We start from the raw sequence: 24,777 nt of genomic DNA, 5'->3' as shown, positions 1-24,777 counted from the left end.
AGTGCTTCATTCAAACAGTGATAGAAATAATGAAAATAATTGTTCATTCATCCTCAGTCCGTCCTGTACAAATGCACTTCTTTTACTCATTAGTAATCTGATATTGGTCATACAAACCTGTGATATCTACGACCAAAATCCAAATCATTTTTCATAGATTTTCTCTTGGAAAGCAGCAACAACCGTGCAGTGAAAAGTGGGGCAATTGATACGTCTCCCTATGAGCAGGATTAAAAAGCTTTAAACCTGCAATCCAGAGTGCCCGGTTACATTCAAAGTGCCTCCTGAGAGGAAACCACTAACTCTATATATGTGAAATTCATGTGGTTAAAAACAAATAAAAGATTCATGACCCCGGGACCAGGCTCGGCCGTCTTAAATAATGATAACATCCCTTTATCTACGGTATATTCAGCATTATTCCAACAGCACACATCGGACATGTTGCAGCCAGCTGCAGACCTCCGAAGGTTCAAGTGAGTTCAGTTTCCAGAGAACATGAATGTAAACTTGCCAACACTGGAGTACAACTTTCTCCTACACGCCTTCACAATGTAAAAGCAGCTTGTCAATACTTCAGCAAAAGGGAGTCGAATTCACAAATAAACAAAGTGATCATGTTCCTATAAAAAAAATCACCCTGGAACCAGAAACATGTTGATTGCATTCACAAGCCTTGAATGTGATACGACACTGTTTATTCGTCTTCTCAGCCGAGGTTTTAAATGCATAACAGAAAGTCTGTATTGCAAACTGAGGTTGATGGATTTGAAAGATATGGACATTTATCAGCAGGTCTAATTAAATATTTTGATATAACATGATCTCTATTGGTAAGCTTCACAGGAAATGGAAGTCAGGTTAATTTGGCCTCTGCTGCTTTAATTTGGACATTTAAAAACAAATCTGTCTTTTGCCATTTGTCTAATTTTGTGTGCAATGCCAAATCACTTCTCCTTAACTGCTGACATTGTTCTGTGGTAGCATTGTTGGTCATTCGTTTCACTTCACAATACAACAAAGACTCAATAGAAGCTACACCAACTCAAACTTTACCTCTACAGCTTTTCTCTAGTTATTGATTCCATCCATCCACTTGCATTAGTTAAAGTGACTAAGTCTTACTTGCTCCTCGGCCAGCACACACACACACACACACACACACACACACACACACGCTGTCTCTCCTCATCTTGTTTGCATGGGCGAGGCGATCAGCAAAATGGATTTCTAGGATTACACCGAATGGCTGCTATAACACAATCAGCCCACAGAACAAGCTAAAGAAATATGATTGGAGCAATTGAGCGACAAAGAAATCTCATCAGTGGCTCCTGAATTGGTTGCCATGCTTGGGGGGATCACCTGAGATGTGTTGTACAATTTCATTTTCAAAATCAAATAAACTCCCCCCCAAAAAACCTGCAGCCTCTGTGTGTTAATCAGCGTTATTCTCTCACTGCCATTAATTTGACTGAGTGACGGATCACTTTATAATGATGAGTTAATCGGTCTATTTGTAGTTTAAATATTTAAAAATAATGTCGGCTGTAGCGCTGAACAAAGCTCTGTGGTGGCCTCATAGTAGCCAGAGATGAAGTGAGAGGGCACATGCACATGCAGAAGGGACCTATTACTTCTGTTTCTATGGTAACAGCTGCTTGGTTGCCTTGTCGCCATAGGAGCCAGGTTTCCCTAGGAGATGGTGTGTGTGTGTGTGTGTCTGAGGAGATAGCATTTTGCCAAGGCCGTCTGTGAATCCCACAGAGGCCTTGTTTTCAGCGCCGAAGGGCTGGATAGAAAAAAGGTGTGGTCTTTCGAGACGCCACTGATGCGAGATTCATTTCCTCCCCTTATATGGGCATACAGAGTGGAGCCCCTCCCGCTCGACAGGGAGAGGACAGACTGGAGGCAGGATTTTTTTATGTCACACATTTCTTTTTTGGACTCCTTTGTGCTATGAAATATGAATAAAGAAGATGCATTATTGTCTCCACTCAAATAATGCCCAGCTAAACATAAACCTTTCTACAAATATCTTGTTCTTTTTTCTTTGCATTTTGTGGATAGAAATATGGGGAGAGAAAGAAGGCAATGACATGCAACGAGGGTGAACCAGGGACATTGCAGTTATACTGTATGGTTCTCAAGTAGGAGCCCAGCAGACACCCCCCACAGCCTTATCCATCTTTATTGCATTACTATTATTATTACGAATATTTATGATACGAACCTGCACTGTTTCAGCTGCCCACTCGTTGTGTTATATGTTTGTGTTTGTGTTCATGTGTGTGTGTGTGTGTGTGTGTGTGCTTGGCAGAAATTTGCCAGGGGCCAGACCCTGCTGGATATGGTGTGTGGCCATCTGAACCTGCTGGAGAGAGACTACTTTGGCCTGACTTTCCAGGACACGGACAGCGCCAAGGTCAGTAACAGACACACAGAAACACAAAGATGCACATACACATGCTTTAAGATATCTTAATGAACTTGAGGAAGTCAAACATGTACTCTATGATCTGAATCTTTGCAGCTCAAGGCAAAAGCAAACATAGGACACCCGTTTTGTCTCCAATTAGAAACTATGTTGAATCGGCTTGTGTGAAGACTTCTGACGTACACACCCATTAAATAAAATATAATATAATATAAATATTTGTTGAAACTTTTGTTCTGTGCAAGAAACTTTAGTTCTGGGCGATGTTGGTCCTTATGTGTTGAATCACTTTAGTCCAAGGCCAAATATATGAGTTGACAGCACATTTATCATGTTTCTTTATACTTGCTTTTAATAGATTATATCCTTTTTTTTACTTTTTGTCTCTGGCTTCAGATTAAATGTCAACCAACCTTTCAGCCAGACTGTTTTTCCAGGTGTTATAAAGCTGTGAGTCCCTGGTTGCCCTTTTAACAGCACTTAACCACTTCCAGACTGTAGGTGGCATACATGGCCTTTGACCTTTTAATATGTGATTAGACAATATGGCCTTTTAAAAACGGTGCACGGGGACTACGGTGCACCATGAAAGCTCCAGAGACATTAAGCAGGGAGGTCAAATGGCATTTATAGCCCCAATATTTATGTGTTCGCTGTTTAAAGAAGCCGTCATCCATTTTCTTGTAGTATGAATATATTCGGCTTTCAAATAGGGAATAGATTTAAAAAGGTAAGAGCAGATGTACATTTCTTAAAAGGGCTCTAAATGTGAATATGGATGATTTTTCTGGGGTTGAATTTCTCAAAGGGGATTGTCTCATTCTTCTTTTCTTTCTTTTCTTTTTTCTTTTCTCTCAGCATTGGTTGGATCCTTCCAAAGAGATTAAGAAGCAAATTCGGGGTAAGTGCTATATACACACACACAGTCAAACAAACACACACACATGCACACACACACATGCACACACACACACACACACACACACACACACACACACACACACACACACACACACACACACACACACACACACACACACACACACACACACACAGCAGTCCTTTGCAAAACAACCTCTCTGGTGGTTTTTCCCACAGTTGGATCCTGGCTCTTTGGATTTTCTGTCAAGTTCTACCCTCCAGACCCGTCTGTTCTTATTGAAGACATCACCAGGTAGGTGTGAATACGTCAACACCTAAACGGTTGTCTGGAGCTAATATCTCGACTTGTCTCGAGGATATTTTCGTTTCGACAGGGTTTTATACAAGGGACATGTAGGGACAAGTCTTTGGAGGATGTTGTGAAACTGTGAAAACAGAATGATGACGAATAGTTAAACAAACAATCTTGTCAGAACGAATTAGTTTGGTACATTAAAAATAAGACTGAGGTTTAGACTAGCTAGCTGTCAAATTAAAGTACCAGGAAGAAACTCCCCCGTGTCACCAGTGACGAGTTAATCAACATAGGAAGTTCTGAATACACTATTGTAGGTTACTTGAACAGACAACAGCTAGAATGTTATAGTAGTAAGACATTCGCTTCAGACACTCAAGCTTATAGTGTGGTGTAGTAACTAAATTAACAATTCACAAAACATCCATAATAAAAAAAGAGCCAGATATCACTTCAACATGTGCAGTTGGGGAGTTAATAAAAGATGCCTGTCAAAATGTGCTCGGCCATATTTCTGACAAGAGGCTGACTGTCGGTTAAAATGGAACTACGATGGAGCCCTGCAGGAATGATGGAGTTTTGAAGGCCAAGCTGAAGATAGTATTCTCGACAAAAGGCCAAGTTCCAGTGAATTTTGGATCATTGCAGATATAAACATAGAGCTACCTCCTAGATTATAGATCATCCATGTTATCAGCATATGAGAGAGTTAATCAGTGTATAGCATTTTGAGGTATTTGGTCATTGACCACAATTGGTCAAATCCAAATTTTCATCTGATGAAATGAAATGAATGAAATTCAGACATACAGACAGTGCTGTTCTATAGAGCCACCCAACTCGCACTGCTGTTAAGTCTGTTAAGATGCTGTTAAGATGTTTCCTGCTGACGGAGATGATTGAAGAGCAGCGTTTGTGCCTCCACCTCCTTCCTTTCTCTAGGTACTACCTTTGCCTGCAGCTGAGGGACGACATCCTGTCCGGACGCCTGCCCTGCTCGTTCGTCACCCACGCCCTTCTGGGCTCCTACACCGTCCAGGCCGAACTGGGAGACTACGAGTCGGAGGAACACGGCCCGGACTACGTCAACGACTTTCGCTTCGCACCCAACCAGACACGCGAGCTGGAGGAACGAGTGATGGAGCTGCACCACAACTACAGGTCAGAGGATTATATCACCGTGAGGATAATGGCAAATGCTGGTATTTTTTAGTTGTAGCATGGGTATGAAAGATGTGATGAATCACGTGTGGTGATTCCTATCGTAGGGGAATGAGTCCAGCAGAGGCGGAGGTGAACTTTCTAGAAAATGCCAAGAAGCTCTCAATGTACGGAGTGGACCTGCATCATGCTAAGGTAGAGAGATAAAGCTTAGGTACTCCCAACCTGTTTATCCATCCACACATTGTTTATGTGAGGTTCACTCTTGCTCAACGCCTGCGTTCTTCAGGACTCAGAAGGCATTGACATCATGCTCGGAGTCAGCGCCAACGGTCTGCTCATCTACCGAGACCGTCTAAGGATCAACCGCTTCGCCTGGCCAAAAATCCTCAAGATCTCCTATAAGAGAAGTAACTTCTACATCAAGATCCGCCCAGGAGAGGTAAATCAAAACGTGTCATTAACTTGTCTCAGGCACTTTGCTTGGCATTCACTGTGCAATTATTGCCAACACATTCCCACTGGAACAGCTCATGGTATTCTTTCATTCTGGCAGAACGGGCGAACACTGAAATGAAGGATCATTTGGTGAAGAGCCAACTCCAAATTTCTATTTCATGGTTTCACAGTTGTTAAAAAGACAACGTTGTCTCTCTTGACTCGTCCCAAACGGCATAAATAGTCATTTCATGGTTTTGAAGTGTTACTTCTGAGATCCAGCTGCGGCAAACCGTGTGACAACTGACGGAAGACATTATTTTTAGCCCTCAGAGATACTGTTCTAAGAGATGAGACGGATAGGTCATGTATTTATTCTCCTCCTCTGTCTTCTCTTTCTCTGCGGTGACTTTAAAAGCCTGATTAGCCAGTCATAAGGATTTGCACTTTCATCAAGGATTATGCTCGCTCCCTAAAATTATTAGGATTTCTTTTCTCCATCATTCTCGGGCCTTCAGGGTAACTGCAGTTTGTTTTACATCTGCTGTTAAACAGACATTGGCCTCTTCGTAGTGAATACCAAGGCCGTTCCGTTCACATGCTTCAATCTGCAAGTCTTTCTTCTTAAAGGTTGAGTAGGTGATTCTATTCAGAACCACTTTCTGTTATATTACTTGAAATCCTCATAACATAGCGATAGCAATGAATAAATTAAATGCTCTGACATGAACAAATAAAAAAGGTCATCTGTGGCCGTGGCAGGACTCAGAGGTCTGAACGTAGGGGGCAGGACTTTTTTGGTTCGGCGATGCGTTCAAAGTCAAAGTCTGTGGTTTTTCCAATTGACCTACTCTGCCTTTAAGTCAGCTGTCACTCCAAATTTGCTTGCAGGGTCACCATTGTTGTCCCAAACCCATTTTGTTGTAAACTACTCCTAATGTTTGAAGGCCTGTTATATTGCTAATAACCTATTGATTTGAAAGCAGCACACCGCTGAACATCTGATGGAGCGAGTGCACGAACGGCTAATTTGAGATGTAAAAATCCACCTGACGCGGCAGCGCGAGAACCGTTTTCTTACGAGTAAACAGAAAAACAGCATTGACTTGTCCACTGCTGCGGTGTAAACACAAAACGCCATCCCTCCATCTCTCCCCCGCACATGCTCCCCTTCACTCCCCTGTTCTTGTTCACCGCCCCTCCACCACCACCTCCTCCCTTTCCCTTCACCGCTCAGTATGAACAGTTTGAGAGCACCATAGGCTTCAAGCTGCCCAACCACCGGGCCTCGAAGCGACTGTGGAAGGTCTGCATTGAGCATCACACCTTCTTCAGGTAGGATCTGATAACTCGGACACACAGACAGACACACACCTTTTTTTTCCTGCACTGTTGTCATTGCACCCTGCATGCACTGTTAACACTTTGCACAATGGAGCAATCCTTCAACACTAATAAGTACATAAACATGGGTCTTTGTATAATTTACTTGAAGAGAACAGATACGATATGCAACTGTATATTCTTAGGGAGGTTCCTGATTTCTGGTCATTTGCTACTAACTTTAGATTAAATGGAGACACAAATGAGTTGGTAGACTTCTAATTAATTAACTCCCATTCATTCCTATCATCAGCAAGGGAGTCGTTAAGGCGGTGCACAGCAGGTCATCTAAAGTTTAGCATACAATTCAATACTTAGTATAAAGTTTCCCATGTGAACTGGTTATTTTCCTGGGTTTAAATGAACTTATGTCAGATCCTAAACTAAGGGAAGAAGATTCATATCACTTCCATGTTTGTATGGCCAACATAAAGCTAAATCCAGGTAATGGTTAGCTTAGCTTAACTAGCCTGCCTCTGTAACAAAATCTGCCCACCAGCCCCTCAAAAACCTCCCAAATTAACATCTAATAGTCCTTCTGTAATCCATACAAACATGTAAATTATTACATCAAGTGTCAAATTTACACGATGTGGTTTATAGACTTGGCGGCACAATATTTTCCAGTGGAGTCTCCACTAGCAACCTCACGACAATAAAGGTTTCAAGGTGCTGGCAAGTTTTGTTTCCTTTGGGCGGGGGCCAGCTCAAATCATAGTTTAAGATCTGTATCTTATTTTCTCTATAATTATTAGGGGAGAGCCAGTCCAAGCGTAATGTGATTATTTTCTCCCAGGGCCATGCTGTTTTGGATCGCGGAAAGTAAATTCTGACACATTTGAATTATTCTTTCATGCGTCATCGTCTATTGACAGATTATTTAGTGCTTTGACACATCCTGACGTTTCACGTTGTCAGAATTTTTAAGTATTTCACTAAGTCGAGTTTTAACTGTTCGGACAAAAGTAACAAAGTGAAATCCCTTCACAGTAATTATCAGCATTTTTTTCCACACTGCTGCTAATGTGGTCACACTGTGTGTGTTACAGCATTTATCAATTCCTACATATGCCATATTTCACCAGCAGAATACATCTGGAGAACCTTAAATGCAGTGTCTCTTTTGTCTGCTCTGGTCCCGTTAGCCATGTGCTGGTGTAACGACTTAAAGAAGTATTCAGAAGCAGTAGAATATCCCAAATCCTTGTATTTTGTCCAACATCTCTCAACTGGTCTACAAGTAAGGTGTCAGGCAGGACTAAACAGGTGAAGGGACACTAGACAGTGAGTGAATCTGGGCCGGTATAAGAGCTGGTGTCTGATGAGGGTCATGAGGAGCAGGTGTGCAAATGGGCGGGGAAGCTCAGGTGAGGGGAATGAGCTGATCACTGAAGTCAGGGGAGAATGATATGATGTGTAATGACAGGAGAGGTGGTGATCAGGCGGCAGAAGCCAAGGCAAAAAACATGAAATAATATAACAATAAAGGTCAACTGTCATCTGTCACACTTTATGCTAGTGATGCAATGTGTTATAGTCAATGAAGTGGCCTAAATCTGATCAATGCTGTTTTCTTTAAAGTCATATTGTTGATACATTTGATGGAATTGAAAATGGAATGTAATATTTTTTGTTAAGATAAAAGCTATAATATGTTTGCGATGACATATTGGCAAGGACACTGTCTGACATTTTTAATAAAAAGAAGAACAATAAACAATTAAATTCATACCGTTGTGTTACTTTTAACCCAACTGACAGGTCAAAGTGAAACATTCAAACTAATACCTCGTATCGATAGAGCACATGAGTTGTTGATCATTATTAGTTTCTGTTTGTAACTTTTAAAATGACATTTATCTGAAAACTGTTCCTTTCCCCCTACCGAATTACAGCCTGTAGTTATTTTCAGGAAATAAGTAAGAAATTAGGGAGCAGTATCATAACCCCCCGATTCTAAACAGTGTAATTCAGTGAAAACATTCAGTTAGGTGCAGAATTGGAGTATTTGTGGTAGATTTACACAACCTGACCTTCCTGCAGGTTGGTTTCCCCGGAGCCACCTCCCAAGGGCTTCCTGGTGATCGGCTCCAAGTTCCGCTACAGTGGACGAACCCAAGCCCAGACCAGACAGGCCAGTGCTCTGATTGACAGGCCGGCCCCAACCTTTGATCGGTCTGTTAGCAAGAGGTACATGCTGCCCCGAAGCATTGATGGAGGTAAGGACCCGGGCCATTTCCCCATCGTATAGCTTCACCTATATTTCCTCGATGATGTTGTGACGCGTTTCTCCTCCCGTCGCGCTGCGGCAGCCTCGGCTCTCGGCTACAGCATGGACCAGCTGTCCCAGCGAAGCTCCAGCGAACGCACACAGTTCATGTCCAGAGAAGACCTGGACCAAGAGGGCAGCCTGGACCTGGAGCACGATCAGTACCACTATCAGGACCAGGACACGGATCAGGAGCTGGACCAGCAAGACGGTCAGGACCAAGATCATGTTCAGAGGCATACTTGGACGCCCACCAAGGCTTTGGACTGCAAGGTAAAAGCAGAGATATGTTCAAAAAACATGCATAGCAGTTAAAAGAAGCTACAAGTTCATATGAATTTGAATTTAAATGACTCACCTGATTATTGAGATACTGCCTGACAAGGAAACACACAAAAGCAGTTTGAGAAAATACACAGTTTGTCCCCAAATCCCTCATGAACTTCTGACTAATACTCATCATTCTCTTCCACATTTCTTTTCATTTAAGGCTATAATCTCCATCACTACTTTTTCTCACCTCTCTCCTATTTCCCGCTCCCATGCCGTACTCAAAAGGCTCCTCACTATGATATTTTTCCACCCAGCATCCCGCCTCTAACGAGAACACACTCTGCTAACTTCCTTTTTCTTCTCTCTGACCTCTCTGTCGTCCACCTCGTCCTCTCCTGCAGGGTGAGGAGGATAGCTCGCCCGTAGACTCGAAACCAGAGGTATTTTGGCCTTGGACCTCGCTGTCTGTCTGTGTAGTCTGGACTAGGTCATGCACCTGCACTCTGTGTCTGTTAAACACAATCCTTTGTGTGAGTGTTTGTCCACAGAGGGAATGTTGTCTCTTTTTCCGTGTCATGATTTCCAGGATTCTGAGTGTAATCCGTGGAAACTGCATGAATCGATCTTCGAACGAATAGACACAAATTGTTTATCTTTGGATTTATTAAGGCTCTTCATTTGCCCTTTTTTTTATGTCTGCAGACTGGAAAAAAATAGATAAAGCTCTTATCCAGAGTGACTGAATCTATGGGAATATTGCAATTGTCAACACATCTTTATTGTGTCCCAGTGTGAAATTAGAGGTTGTGATTGTTATTAGCAGGATAAACAGACGGCCCTGAAGCACTCATTCAGTGAATCAGTGGCTCCCCAGTTGGCAAGTCTCCTGGTACTCCAGCTGAGACGTGCAAAAGTACCAGTAGCTCATTTCAGTCATCATTATTTTAAAGTCATGTTTATGCAAAACTGGCTAAAGATGCACAAATTAATCTTGTATTTTATTTATATATGGTCAAGATGATTCCAGTGTATTAAGTCTTTTATTAATCCTGCAGGTTTGTTATTTGTGGCAGGAGAAATTGGCCTTGTATTAGTCACTAAAGGGTTCATTTGTAATGCCTTCTCACTAAACCCCCCACTCATCCTCAGTCAATATATGACTGCCTTAGTTATCTATTGGCTGACACTGGGACGGGTCGTCCCTGTCTTCTTTTCTGTCCGTCTGGCCGCCTGATATTTGACTCAACTGCAGCCCTTTACCTCTTTGTCTCTGCACGCATCTGTCCTCCGCCCCGTCTCCCCCCCGATCCTCAACCACCCGCTTTGCACAAAACCCGTCACTGCATCTCACTTGCCCCACCTCGGGCTCCCTCATCCGCCGGACAAGGATCTGGCCACTCATCGGCCCAAACAGGAGGTACTGCTTGTCCTCACTTCTTTGGCATGTGCTGTGCTGTGTGTGTGTGTGTGTGTGTGTGTGTGTGTGTGTGTGTGTGTGTGACCCTCGAGGTGTGTTTTCCTAGTCATCAGTCCGTCACTTACTGTCCGAGCACAGAAAACATCCACGGCTATGAAGTGCACATAATCACATGGTGCACCGCGTTCTTAAATGTGATAAGTAGTGTTTTCTAGCGTTTGGTCAGTGAATAATTACAAACCTCATGTTTGGCTTTGTGCTCCATAGATTGCTAGGTGCTCACTAAGGTAGTATACGAAGGTATTTTGTAAAGTGCAGCAACTGCAAAGTACTTTTGGAAAATTCTTAAATTTTCTTCTTAAAATGCTGCGACGTAAAAGAAAAATGCTGATAATAATCATGATCTGTGTGCACTATAATGATCATTACGGTAAATATAGAGAGGCCGCTGCACTGGGGCCCCAGGGGTGAGAAGGTCATAGAGAGTAGGCCCTTGATTTAGATACCTGAGAAATAAATGTGAAGCTCACGTAAAATTAGAAAATTATGCAATTTATTACGCTTGATATTCTCTTGAAAAGTCATGGTTTGAATTTGTTTTTCACAAGATATTCAGCAGCATCTATAACGAAATTAGATGCTATTCAATCCAATGATTTTGGTGTTTTTTTCCATTTGTCTTTTTGCCACATGTATGAAATGATGATTGTTGGGTAATATGTATATTGATGCTGTCCAGTCCTCTATTTGGTGATGTGACGTGATGATGTGCTATATCTAGTTTTTTAAAAAGCCGTTCAGACTGACAAGCCGAGCAGATCTGAAGCCGAGCTGGCAGTCATGCCTTTCATACCTAAAGCAGGCAGTAAGTGACTAGGGCCCGCCATAATAGCGTGCTCTGGGACCCCGCCTTAACTACGGAACGCCACTGAAGACCTCTATCATCCCATCATGTGTGGCAGCATGTAATTCATCCTAGAGCACAGTTGCAAAACAGAAAGCAAACCATTCTTGGACCACAGACTCATGAAAACAGAGCTGCAGGATTGAAAAAATAATCCAGATCAACTGTAGAAAATGACTGTAACCAGATTCAGATCTCTGATTTTAATGGGTGTTCATTTGTGTCCCCTTCGCCGTGTAAGCAGCAGTTCCTGGATAAGCCGGAAGACGTTCTACAGAAACACCAGGCCAGCATCAATGAGCTGAAGCGGGCTTTGAGGCAGCCGAACAGCAAGATGGCCCAAAGGGAGAAACGCCTCTCCTCGGCTACTCCTCCTGGAGGAACCCCCGAGCGGAAACCAGTAAGAGCAAGATCCTGTTCTCAAGTTATAATGTTCTATTACTTTCTCAGCTCTTTCTCCTTCTGTCAAAAATGTGCTCCCATTTTATTTTTAGGGGAAAAAACATCTTGAAATGCATCAAAATACGAGGGATTGTTTTTTTTCCCACTCATCATTTCCAGTAGTTATGTGTGATGTCACACGTGGAAGAGCAGTGTATCTAGCCAGGCTAATGTAACTGTCTACTCTATGTCAACATAGGCGACCGGTGGTGGCAAATTGATTGACAAGCAGGATGCTTATGAAGGAGAGCTGGATGTTTACTCTGAAATGGGAAAGAGTAAGACCTCCTCTGTGGGGAGAGACACATTCTCGGTGGTGCCTTGGACTGAGGCGAGGATGAACAACTGTCATGCCAACAGGGACTCTTTAAAAACTAGTCCTGGGACATCTCTGACACAGGGAACGGGGATGGACGGCTTGGATGACACTGTAGCCACTAACGGCCATCACCATTCTATAGTAGCGAGGAGTGCCATTCAGGAAAATGGATTCGGATCTCAACATGAGAAACGGGGGGGTGCGACGATCAACAGAGATGCGAGGCATCGTCAGTATGAGCACAACATTCGCCAAGAGAGACCCAAGAACTTTGAAGCTCCGGCGACGGTGGATCCTCTCCAAGAAGGTAACGGAGGCGGGACTGAGAGTGACGCAAGGCATTTTGAGACTTGGAAAGTAAAAGCCCCGAGCCCGGCGGGAGACTGCAGCAAGGCATGGGACTCAGAGGCCACTAAAGTAGTTCCTCTCAAGCCACAGCGATCAAAGAAGTCCCTGAATAAGGAGAACGCAGGTGTAAACACTCAAAGTCAGTCTGATAGAGGCGCCTTGATGAAATCAAAAGATGAGGCAGGAAGGAGAGCGGATGATAACGCAGGGCCGCAGGAAAACACAGGGGCCACCAAATACCACAGTGAAGCCGCGACGTGCTTCCACCTGCAGACTTCGCTCCATCAACAGATGAGGAATGGGTCGTCTGGACAACAGGAGCTCAGAGCGGGACAAAGTGTGTGGACCAGAGGGCACGAGGACCATCCTCCAAACAACTCGGAGCTGAAAGAGAATCTGCTCTCTGGCGCTAAATTTCCTACAGCCCCGCCTCGGACCCTCCCTCTGAAGATGCCGTGGTCCCGGGACAGACAGAGCAACGCGGACAGCAGCCACATCCACTACAGGACGCCCGGCCCAGAAACAGCCAAGTGGAAGCAAGCGGTAAACAAAACAAAAAAAAGCCGTGTTTGTCAGTCATCGGAACAGCAAAGCATTGCATGAGCTTCAGGCGATGTCACGCAGATCTTGTTTTTAAAAACCATCTAAAAACAAACAATCACACATACTTCAGAACCTCATGTGGCTGTGTATGAGAAAGCAAAACGTTCACGTTCCTTGGCATCGCATCATTGACCGACTCACGTCCATGGCCCAGAGAGCCGTTTTGCTTTTTCCCCCCCTCGTTCCCCCTCCTTTTAAAGCAAAAGCTTGACATCTGCTGCTTGGCCGTTTTTTCAGAGCGCTGTGGGTTTTTTAAAGCACCGCTCCCTATGTTAAAGCTTCAGGTGTCCCCTTTGTCCCACCTCCACCTGGTCTCTCCTTCCAACACCCTCACAGAATAAAAGGTGGCTGCTGTTGCAAGGAGCGCAAGACCTCTCCGCCATTTTTCTTCTTTTAAATCCTTTCTGTAAACGGCTGGGGACATTTGAACCGAAATGTTCTGCCTTGGCACCTCTGTGGCGACAGCAGAAAATGAAAAAAAAAAAAAAAGAAGGGCGATTAGATATAATCGCAGGGCTGCAGAGCTGCCAATAGCTCTTCAGGGCTCAGGCATTCATATGCAGCATTTACAAATATGAATGCCTCTCTCCTGAAAGGGTTTTTGAAAAAGATGGAACCTTTCAGTGCATGGCATCACCATTGCACTTGTGAAATCTACATTATAGGAGCATGCTTTCAACGGTAGCCATGTTCAATGTGTACGTTGAGCCCTGAAGTCTGTGGAGGACCTAAGTGTTTCTTTGACTCTTCACTCTGTCATGTGTCGGCTACAGCGTGGACCGGTATCAGGTTTTTCTGTCGTCGTCTATGACGTCACGCATGTTTTTTATTGCTCTCATTCTTGTTTGCTGTTTGTTTTTCTTTTCTTTTATAGGATACGCCTCCCACACCTTCTATTCACGAGGAACCTTTCAACGAAGCTTCAGTGAGTTGTCTCTCCACACCTCCTGGAATCAGACTTGTTTTTCCATCTCATCAAATGTGTGAACAAGCTGCACTTAATACGTTGACACATGTTTTCATTACTTAGTGTTTATTTACAACATGTGGAAATAATTTAGCTATTGTGGTTCTTTAAAGGTACAGTATATACATTCTGATCTGAATTACCAAATAAATCATACCACCAACACTTCAAAACACAACTTGTTTGTGCAGTTAATTATTGGGAAAAACACAAAAAAATATTTTTTTATGTTTACATTCTTTAAATATATGAGTAAATGCATTTCCATGGTTTGATATTCGGTTCTCTGCAGAGGGAACCGTGGGAGAGGCGTCTGGGCTCCGTCTCCGAGGACGACCAGGACCACGACATCCTGTACCTGAAGGAGACCCACTTGGGCATCGAGCGCAAATGTTCCAGCATCACGGTCAGCTCCACGTCCAGCCTGGAGGCCGAAGTGGATTTCACCGTCCTCACTGACCTGCACACGGGCATGGAGGAGTTCTCCAGGGGCATGACGGAGCTGGGGGAGAGGACCGGGTCGCCTGATGTGGGTCTGTGCTTCGGCATGGACTTCCTCCAGCAGCAGGGCCCCTCTGAACCGCCTCCTCCGCTGGTGTCGGCCCCTCCGTCTCGAGGAGCCAGCAGCAGCCCTCCAGTCAAACACATCCAGGCCGAAGAAGTCCGAGCGGAGGTCAAGCGGCCCGACGTGCAGGTAGACCAACGTTTTCATGTCATGTTTGCAGCTTTCGTTTTAGGATTTTAATTGTCAAAAAGCTGTTCAACATGAAAATCTACAACATGAAACGTGTCTTTATTGTACATCGATGCTTCTGAAATCAAGAATGGAGCAGACAAAGAACACAGTCAGTGGTTGTAATGAAACGTGTCTCAGAGTTGAAGGCTCGTTATTAAACAGCACTGAAGTGTAATAAAGGAAGAGCCTTCATCTTTTCTCTCCTTCTCTTCTTTTATCTTACTTCTAATACAAAATACATCACTGAGCTCAAAATAGATCGTCCAGCAAGTTGTTGCCTTAAAGTAACTTATGTTTGTCTTTTGATCTTCTGTTCAACTTTAAAGCTTTACATCAGTTGGATGGAGGCATTTTTTTAAATCCCTGATTCCCCCACTGAGTTTAAGTAAAAGGCAACAGGCCTTCAAGCTCATCTGCCACGAAAATGTGTTTCTTTTCCCCACCCTTCAGCCTGTAGTTCCCAAAAAACCAAAGAGGTCAGTGCCAGTGTCAATGTCAGCGGACAGAGAAGGCAGCCGCGTCTCCGTCGTCACGCCGCTGAGCAGGGAGGCCAGTGATGTCATGCCCACACCGGCGGTGAGGAAGACGGACGTCAGGACGGAGACTCAGCCCAATGGGTCAGAGGTCACCACCACCATCGTGGAGTTCACAGATCAGGTTTCATATTTTAGTAAGAAATACTGTAGATTTAAAACGGAACATTTGATGCACCAGAACAAAAGTACCACTTTGTGAAACGTGTGTGTTTCAGGATCACAGTCTCAGCGGCCTGAGTGAGGTTTCCTACTCCACCAGACAGAGCGTTTCCCCTGTGAGTACAAACAGACGGACCTCTCCAATTTTAACTTGACCTGCAGCACACTCCTTCCCATTCTCTCGGGTTTAAACCTACTTAGGTGAAAGATGTGAATGTATGATTGCGTGCCTGACCGCAAAATATCTTATCATCTGTAACAACTTGTACATATGCTAATGTGTGTTAAAGTATTAATGCTGCCAGCTGTTCCGCTTCCTCAGGTGCACATGAGCAGTTTTGGAAGGGAGGCGTCAGGGTCACCCATCCTCTTCACTGAAAACGTCACCTCGGCAACCACTCACGTCACCAAGGTAGAGAAGCCTGACGGGAACTAGCTGCATTTTTCCCCCCCAAATTCATACATGACAGCAGTGTTGTTGTCAAGACAACCTAGTTGTGACCGAGACCAGAGTGTATGGAGACCTTTGAGGCTTGGAGAGTCCCACACTGCATGACACACTTATGATGAAATGTGGAACATGCAAACTGTAGGCTCTCCTCAATGTGATCTGATCCACATCCCCATAAAAAAGGGTCCTTCCATATATACTGTATAGATTCAGGATGGTCTTTTAATGTTGATTGGGAGAGTGGGCTAATACATGACAACGATTGAACTTTCATATGTAACATAATTCATTCTTATTGTGGGGGTGTTCCCCTATAAGAAGTACCTGCAAAGCACATCATTCCATGTGTGATAAAGTGGGTTTTGCAGCGTGAGGAGATGCAGCTTATCTCCTCCGTCTGAATACAGTTTAATGTCGACTCCACTTCCCAAGGAAATTGAAAGAAAAGCCATTGTGTGTTCCAGACGGTGAAAGGAGGATATTCAGAGACCAGGATTGAAAAGAGGATCATAATCACAGGAGACGATGATGTAGACCAGGAACAGGTGAGCTGCAACGAACTGTGGATGAGTCACTGTGGTTACGGGATGTTAGCGTTGTTATAGTTAGATGTCTGCAGGTAAGGAAACATATTGAATTCTCTATTCTGCTTATTTTGTATGCTGGCATTGGAACTATTTATAGAAACACGTAATATCCTTTCATTTTCAAACCTGCCCTACTAAAAAGTCATGGATCATTGCACATAGTATATATGTATATATATATCATATAAAGCATATATTTATGCAAACATTTACTTACATTTGAACAGATCAACATTAGCCTAGATATTTCATGACATTGAATAAATACATTAGACACCTGCATACACATGAATGAATGACATATGTCATAGCCAACCCAAAGATTTTCATAATATTAAAATATTATATGACAAAGAAAAAAAACAGAACCTATTTGAGAGGCTGGATCTATACAGCTGTTGGCATTTTTCATTATTTCTGCTTGGAATTTCAGTTCTGTTATTGAATAAGAAAGTTAACTGGAAAGCAGTCTTGAGCCATAAAACACAGAAATCAATGAAAACCTTTTCCAAAGTTATCCGTTTGTTCCTATGATTAATTTCATCTACTCTTGCCTTATAGGCTCTGGCTATTGCAATACAGGAAGCCAAGCAGCAGCATCCAGACATGCAGGTGACCAAGGCAGTCGTTGTCAGGGAAACGGAATCATCCACTGAGGGCCGACGCAGCACATCAGAGGTACGGGTGCCATCTCCACTCCACATGGTAACATCTGGCCTGGATGTGGCCTCGCAAATCTCCCTTTTTAGATTAAGGGATTTAAGGTTGACTCTCTCCTCTTTGTTCACCCGCAGTCCTGATCTCCTGAGACGAGAGCGCCCCCGTTTGGACCAAAAGTGTCAGTGCCCGACCCTGAAAATGCCACCTACCATCCACTGACAGACTACTGTCTGGTGGGGTTCACATGGAGCCTCGCGTACACATTCACAAACACACAAAGTTGAACGGAGACTCCTTTGAAATATTTGTTTCATTTTTTTTATTACGACATTGTAGTGATTCAGCAGTCAGGCTGGAGAAAAGCAAAACAAAACAGAATCCCTCATGGTCCTTGATTACTTGACGATATGCCAGTAGAATTGCAAACATCTGGAACATTAATGGAGCTTTAATCCCACTTAATTCCCTGCAAATCTTTCAGGGCGTCTATGTATAAACCAACAGCCATGTTGGTATCCATCCCATGCAGAAATTAGAAAAAAAACAAAACATTGTGGACCGAGGAGTGTCTGCTGCACTGCATAACAAGAAACCATCCAATTCCTGCTGTGAGCGTCCACTGGAGCAGGGTTTAGTGAGAGCAGAGCAAATCCTACTTTTTAGTTTTCACTCTTGCATCGCCAAGTCTGATGAACAAATGAGCTCCGCCCCACCCCCGTCACGCTGACTGATGAGGACGCACCGGGCAGAACGGATCCCGTAGAGCTAACGAGGTCCCGTCGTGACAAAGCCGGGCTGATCACAGTACTTCCCTCCATACGTCTCGTGTAAAAATGTGTGTTTGACCATGATGAGTGAGTCGCTGCATCACGATGGACTTTGATTGGACTTGTAGTGAATGTGGACATTAGCAGCTGTCAATGCACACAGCGTGCCCATTGTATTTATTCAAATGATCGTTTCTGAGCATGCTGATGTTTCAGAATGAGGCCCGTTTCCTCTCCTTAGCCTTTAGATACGCTTTCACAGATCGGCTGGATAGAACACACAAAGTACAGGCCGCTCCATCAGTAAAACTAGGATTTGAGATGTTTGCATGATCATTTCTTGCACTATTGGATCATAACTGAGTAATATGGATTTGAACTCAGAAGAAGGATGGACGATGGCCATCGAGGTGCAAAGGCTGAATAATTGGCAATCTGAAGTTGAATCGGAGCTCCGACAAAGTAAAAAAGGAAATTAAACTTCCTGACAGGAAATGAAGAGCATTCATCAGACATGGTGGGAAATATTATGCGCACAATGCATTTAGTTTTGTTAATCCCGATGACATCACAGTGGCTACAGTTTCTTCCTTCAGTTACAAACCCTTTAATACTTCCATCTCATTCAAGCCGTTGCTGCTGTTCTCTTTCTTTCTTTGTTTGCTTTCATTTAATTTTCCTGTCAGGTAACATGAAGTAGGCCTTCATTAAGATGTGGTCACTGATTTATGAAAAAAACAAGGTACGATCATTGCTTGTACACACATACAACACAATATCTTTCGACATAGTCTGTAGAAACGTGATTATGCATCAGAGCCCTTCCGGTTACCCGCTCAACCAACACTTTCACGCAGAGTACAGTTTATAAAACACACAGTAGGAGCAGAATCCTTGAACTTTTAGTTTTGTGTGATTTTGGTACATGGATGTTAGAGGGATGTCAAAGGCATGTAGTGTGCCAAATAAGGTAGCAGTCAAATTGTACAAACTCTGATTTTATATGAACATATTTGTATGAACAAGCTACTTTTGATTACAGTGGTGCCAGAAAGTCAAATGCATAAACTTGACATGGCAAGGCTTCCCTTTAATTATGGTGTCTTTACCTGCAAAATTCCTGTCTCCTTGCAAAAGACACATTTTATATATGAATCAATACACGCAGCAGCAAATTCATTAATATGAGAAAAAAAAACAATGTTAAAACTGTCATGTCAGGTTTATGAGAGTATTACTGAGGTATAACTTTGGCTTTCAGACACCGAACTTTACTGTCGACGTTCACATGTGTTGTGTAATTCCCGTTGTGGTTCATATTTTGGTTCAGAATCCTTTAAAGTGATGAGTAATGATGGATGTGGGTGTCAAACTGGAAGGTGAAAAAAAAAAAATGCAGCCCTGCATAACCTTGTAATGTATAGTTGGTTCTGTTTGGTGGATTGTGAAGATGTAAAGTAGTTTATGGCCATTGGCTTGATGTACACTAGGGGGCACTAGTTACCAAAACAAAAAAAAATAAAGAAGAAGACGATAACATTGAGCAAACCCAGCTGAAATCGTTATCGCCAGAAAGGCCAGTCTGACAAGTAATAACCAGGCTGGGATTAATCATTAATCATAAATCAGAGACATTTGGGGTCTAAGACACCTGGTGCCAAAGTCTGACTGGATGACCTCTGGCTGACCCTTAAACCTCACCCTCTCCTCTGTAGAGCTTCCTCCTCCTCAGCAGGTTCCCCTCCTCTGCTCTCCGTTGCTAGGTGCCGTGTCTTTGCTGTACATTGTACTTGCATTTCTTCAAAATGAATAAAGAACATGGAAAAAGTGAACGAGATGAGAAGGGAAGCCCACTGTTTTTGTCTTTTCCACATATGTTTGTCCTGTTACAGCTCCTCCTCCAAGTGCAATTGCTATTCTTATTTTACAATCGTGACATAAATGCAGCAAGGTTACGTTGCCAGGTGTACTCATGCGATTTTGATCACCTATTGCTGAATTAAGGATGTTTGTAAGCAAGGTGGGGTTTTAATTTCAAAGACAGTTATCGGTAGAGCCACAAATCCATCCAAATCAAAATTTAGTTTTTCAGATACCCCACCCAAACAATGTTTTTAATTTAATTAATTTTGATTTTGGTCATGACCAAACTATTTTATAAACAAAACAAAGTAAGAGAAAAGGTGCAGAATCTTTTTTTCTTTCTATTTCTTTCCTATAAATATCAAAGTATGTATTTACTATAAACACAAAGATAAAGCAGTAAATTAAGGTTTAAAATGCAGTTTAGAAACATAACATTTAACAAAGAATGAACAAATACAGTTTGTACGGCTTGTTTAGGACTGAAGTGCCACCAGCCAATAAAAAGGGCAGATGAGGTTGCTGAGCACTGGAATCCTGGAAGCCACATTTTTTTTATGTTATTATTAAATTACAAAGAAAAAGCAACAAATGGAAAAAGGGCAACCTGAAAGCCCAAAACCGCCAACTCCTCTCTCCCCCCCTTACTCTTATGAATGGCATGCTGCCTCCTCAGCCTCACCTCTCTGGAACATACCACCTGCCCAGGTAGCATAGGGTGGACCAAACAGAGCAGGCCATCCCAATGACACAGAATCATTAACATGGAATTAATTCAAGATCTTTAAGTAACTGACATCTCAATATATGTAAAGACAACCATCTGCACAGAAGAACACACCTGAATACTGTAGCGTGTAATTTCCTGCAGAACTGTCTTACCTGTCTTCCTGCAGCTTAACAGCACCCATGATTCCCTGCTGAGAGGACATAATGAGACAAACCTGTTCACACTCTCCTTGATTGAGCAGCTGATCCATCATAACGTCTCAGGCAGAACATAGAAATCTCAAAACACTGGACTGAAATAAACAATAAAGCAAACAAAATACTGTTACTGTTGGGGCACAGAGCCTCGTGAAAAGGGTCCTATATCTAAACGACATTTTAACTGGGTGCAGATTGTAGGATTGTGTGAGATTTATTGGCAGAAATTGAACATTTTATTCATAACTATGTTTTTATTGTTGTATAATGAACAGAAACTAAGCATTGTTGTGGGGTTTTTGTTGCTAAGAATGAGTCATTTATAGGGAGTGACTCCTCTTCAGGGCTTCACCGGCTCCAGAGAGCCTTTTTCGTTTTTATTGCAGAATATAAGCTCTGTGGCAAACACAAGTTTATGATGCTTACACATTTTATTCAGCAAAGATAATCTTCTCAAATGAACACCACTTTTTTGAAGTGTGATGTTTGTAGTCTCATTCAGCCACTTGTGAGCAACCACCTTTTTACAGGCACTTAAATGCTTCAAAATTCACAAGAGGGGTACTTAACATATTTTACGTCCAAAGTCATCCAACCAAAAACCCATTCAAAAGACCCATTGGTTTTGAGATGAGGGAACCAGAAATGTTATCTCATTTCTGGGTTTTTGGACTCTTTCCTGCAGCAATCTGTTCAGTTGGCTGCAACCCCGAACCTCACCACTAGATGCCACTTAGTCATAGACACCACTTATACAGGGCTCAAGATGTCAAAATGTCTCTGTTTGAACTGGAAACTCCAAGCTCCAGTTTGAAAGGTTGTATACAGAACCAAAACATTACACTCCTGTCATTTCAGCTTCAGGTATTCTGAGGTTCTGGACATGACATGTGAATCATCATATTGGGCATCGGTGTGATGGCTTCTCCTGCTGCAGCAGACGAGGCACAGCTGTTCAACCTGACGATGGCAGTCTTCACTCTACTCTGCCAGAGAGTTTCTTCTCCTTTGGTAGAGCTCTGTGTTTTCTTTCTGGAGGTTTCCGGTGACTTTGGACAAACTTACTTCCTATAGTTCACCATTTTCTCAAAATAATGACATACTACACCGAGTTATTTTTTTTTTTTTTTTAGAAAGTTTCACACTATTTTGACATACTGAGTCATTATTTTGAGAAAGTTTCTCTTTTTTCTGACCGTGGCAAAAATAGGCTTCCATACTTCTCTGTTTGTTTCCGTGGGCTCAGATATCTCGTGAGCTTCGCTGCTTCGCCAGTTTTTCCACGCGTTTGGCTTCGTGTCACCTCCGGAGATTATTTCTACGAGCGTCCAGCTTCCTGCCTGACTTTGTGCCCAATTGTATGGCATTAAAAAGAGAACTCTTCAAAAAATAATAGATGTGCTGACAACAGTTGTAGACGATGAATTGCCTCAAGAAGAAAGACGACGTTCCTTCTCTATACATAAAATAATTAAATCAATCAGCATTTAATCTCTAAATAATCACGTTATTGTCCCTTAAAGAAGATTTATCTTATAGAAGATATTGTTTCTAGCATTGTTGCACACTCAGACTTCTGCAATATGCATAATTCATCCTCAGCTGGCACAGCGTGGGAACCTCTCTTATTATTTATGTCTGCCAACATGGCATATTGTGCGTTGTCCCAGTTTCACAAAGCTGTACTGATATAAGTTAGAACAAACAGGTGTTCATTAGTCACTGTTTAAGCTATAAATATGAGTATATCCACACATATTATAATCACTGAGTAACGACTCATTGAGGTTTATGTTCAGGAACACAAACTGAAAGGAACTTTACGTTTCATGTTCATATTCAGATTCAACTGAACCACTTTTTAAGTGACCTTTATGCCAAATGAATGAAACTGTGACGGCGTATTCTTGGCCCCGACCTCTTTTGGCCTCATCATCAAAGAAAGAAATGGGCAAAATGTCATTATGTTTATTAAAAGCAGGTTGATCCATTCAGACATCCTAAGCAACGTAGGTACGTACACTGACCGATCTCATGCCAAACCGCAGCCGACAGTAGAACACCGCCCCTACTTTGTAATAAGCTACGTTAGAAAAATCAGTAATCACTGCCACTTGTACTGTATTACAATGCTCATCATGAAGACGAAGGAGAAAGGCATGTTTCTCAGCCCAAAATGCCTTAAAATATGATCTAAAATGGAACAAAATGTGAAAAGTCTCCACATAGTGTACGGTAAGGTCAGTTATTCATAAATTAAAGCATGAGTGAGCCAAAATACCACATGGATAAACGGAGGAAAAATAAATAAATAAAACCCTCTTGAATAATAACAACATTGATAATAATCATAGGACTTAAGGCTCATTTGGGACCTGAGGATTTCATACATACAGTGTACAACAATGTGGCTCACACTGCGAAGCGGGCCCCACGTATCATGGATGAGGAAGGTGAAACACCACTTAATCAACACAAGTCTGCTGTTTACAATGGAAGCCATATTGGGGGAGGGGCAGGGGGTACACGCTGCATTTTCTCACAACGATACAACAGATGGAACTGAACCGGCTAATTACCTTTCGGTTACAGTCAGTTTGGAGCAACTCTGAGGTTTCAATGTAATGCGGTGGAACGTAAAAGCATGACTTAAAATCCAGGTAAAGTTTCAAAGGTCCCAAATTCTGGTTTGTCATAAAGCAATGAGGCTTAGCTCCCTGTTTTTCTTTTTTCTGCAGGGATTAGTAACAGTTGGTTTTCCTTCTCAGAGAGTTCAGGAAGCCTCCCAAAGACAGTCAAAAAAGAGGAGGGAAATTACTTCATCCGTTTCTTCTAAAACCCAGCTTAATTAGCTGCGCTCACATAAATACGAGCTGTGTACGGTCTCAAGATAAAATCCCAGCATCCGAGAAAAAATCCACAGGTACACACAATATCCAATGTAACAGAACCTGCACAGTCCCACCGAGAAAACATGTACACATCCTATCGTGCGTCACACGCCGGCGGGCTTCCGAGGTTACGACCGTATGAGAACATCCACCGGTTAGAAGGAAGCAAAGACAGAAACAACTTCAAAGAGACACGTCGTCCGTTTTCACTTCCGTAAAAGCAACCTCTGAAAAAAAGCCGGATTCCTTTCAATAACTCTTGTAGAAAGGTGGAGGAACAAAGGTTCTTCCTCAACAAAGAGATCTTTACGGGAAAGAACAGGAAAGACACAGCAGGGAAGGGAAGGGGGCAGGTGGAAACCAGGCTGTCAGCCTCTTTGTTGTCTGTGGCCTGCTGTTTCTTGTCTTACTGTAATAAGCAGCTGTGGTGCGTGATTGATGCAGATGTTTGTCATAGTACAGTCCTGGCTGTGAGGATTAATGCGGCGAGGTTGACCAAGGAAAAGGCAGAAGACTCTGGGGCTGCTCCCGTTGCTATGGAGCCTGAAAGACACAAACAAACCAAAATCCAACAAGTGTAGGCCTTGTGGTCGCTAGTTGGGTCTAAAGAAATGTGCTCTCTTATCATGGCTTGAGAATGATCTCTTCACATGAAGGTCTCATTATTAATCACTGTAAAACAAATAAAAATAAAAAAGCAAGCCAATTATAAGAAGCTCAGTGTGGTGTGATTACACAAACAGCTCAATAGATGGCACTGGTGCACTCTGCTGGGTTCTGGTTTCCAAGGCGTTAGACTGTCGACATCTGGGGCGAGCACAACAACAACAGACTAGTTTGATTAAAAGGAAAAACAACCAGCTACTGCAGATATTATTTGCACATCTGAGCCCGTTCTGTTTGATGATATGTATATTTCTCTGTCTGCGAATAACAGACAAACTGTATACAGACATTCATTGTAAGCTTCAAAGACAAAAGGCTTATTTAAAGACTTAATTTGTCCAAAGACAGCAGCATGAAAAAGACCATAATGCAATGCGGGGCACAGAAAAATGTCATA

General features: G+C 42.8%; 2 protein-coding genes across 5 annotated transcripts in view; one reads left to right on the top strand and one right to left on the bottom strand.

Annotated features, from left to right (window-relative positions):
• Positions 1–19,839, top strand: part of LOC311016852 (band 4.1-like protein 1) — a 38,768-nt gene extending 18,929 nt beyond the window's left edge. Inside the window, exons 4-24 of one of the 3 annotated variants that reach the window (XM_084014841.1) lie at positions 2,321–2,425; positions 3,296–3,338; positions 3,536–3,611; positions 4,557–4,775; positions 4,883–4,970; positions 5,065–5,217; positions 6,451–6,548; positions 8,640–8,815; positions 8,909–9,138; positions 9,540–9,578; positions 10,526–10,555; positions 11,704–11,859; positions 12,100–13,110; positions 14,045–14,095; positions 14,430–14,831; positions 15,324–15,530; positions 15,625–15,684; positions 15,891–15,980; positions 16,484–16,564; positions 17,168–17,284; positions 17,401–19,839. In XM_084014841.1, coding sequence (XP_083870967.1) covers positions 2,321–2,425; positions 3,296–3,338; positions 3,536–3,611; positions 4,557–4,775; positions 4,883–4,970; positions 5,065–5,217; positions 6,451–6,548; positions 8,640–8,815; positions 8,909–9,138; positions 9,540–9,578; positions 10,526–10,555; positions 11,704–11,859; positions 12,100–13,110; positions 14,045–14,095; positions 14,430–14,831; positions 15,324–15,530; positions 15,625–15,684; positions 15,891–15,980; positions 16,484–16,564; positions 17,168–17,284; positions 17,401–17,406 — 3,438 coding nt within the window. In that variant the 3' untranslated portion in view covers positions 17,407–19,839. The remainder of the gene's footprint in view (positions 1–2,320; positions 2,426–3,295; positions 3,339–3,535; positions 3,612–4,556; positions 4,776–4,882; positions 4,971–5,064; positions 5,218–6,450; positions 6,549–8,639; positions 8,816–8,908; positions 9,139–9,539; positions 9,579–10,525; positions 10,556–11,703; positions 11,860–12,099; positions 13,111–14,044; positions 14,096–14,429; positions 14,832–15,323; positions 15,531–15,624; positions 15,685–15,890; positions 15,981–16,483; positions 16,565–17,167; positions 17,285–17,400) is intronic. The other 2 variants (XM_084014842.1, XM_084014843.1) reach the window with 2 other exon arrangements.
• A 2,938-nt stretch (positions 19,840–22,777) lies between these two features.
• cntn3a.1 (contactin 3a, tandem duplicate 1) overlaps positions 22,778–24,777 on the bottom strand; it is an 81,043-nt gene continuing 79,043 nt past the window's right edge. For both annotated transcript variants that reach the window (XM_084014846.1, XM_084014845.1), the window contains exon 23: positions 22,778–24,257. In XM_084014846.1, coding sequence (XP_083870972.1) covers positions 24,166–24,257 — 92 coding nt within the window. In that variant the 3' untranslated portion in view covers positions 22,778–24,165. The remainder of the gene's footprint in view (positions 24,258–24,777) is intronic.

This window comes from Eutrigla gurnardus, assembly GCF_963514095.1.
Source record: "Eutrigla gurnardus genome assembly, chromosome: 8".
NCBI lineage: Eukaryota > Metazoa > Chordata > Actinopteri > Perciformes > Triglidae > Eutrigla > Eutrigla gurnardus.
The sequence above is the reverse complement of the archived record's forward strand: the minus strand, read 5'-3'. Positions and strand labels throughout refer to the sequence as shown.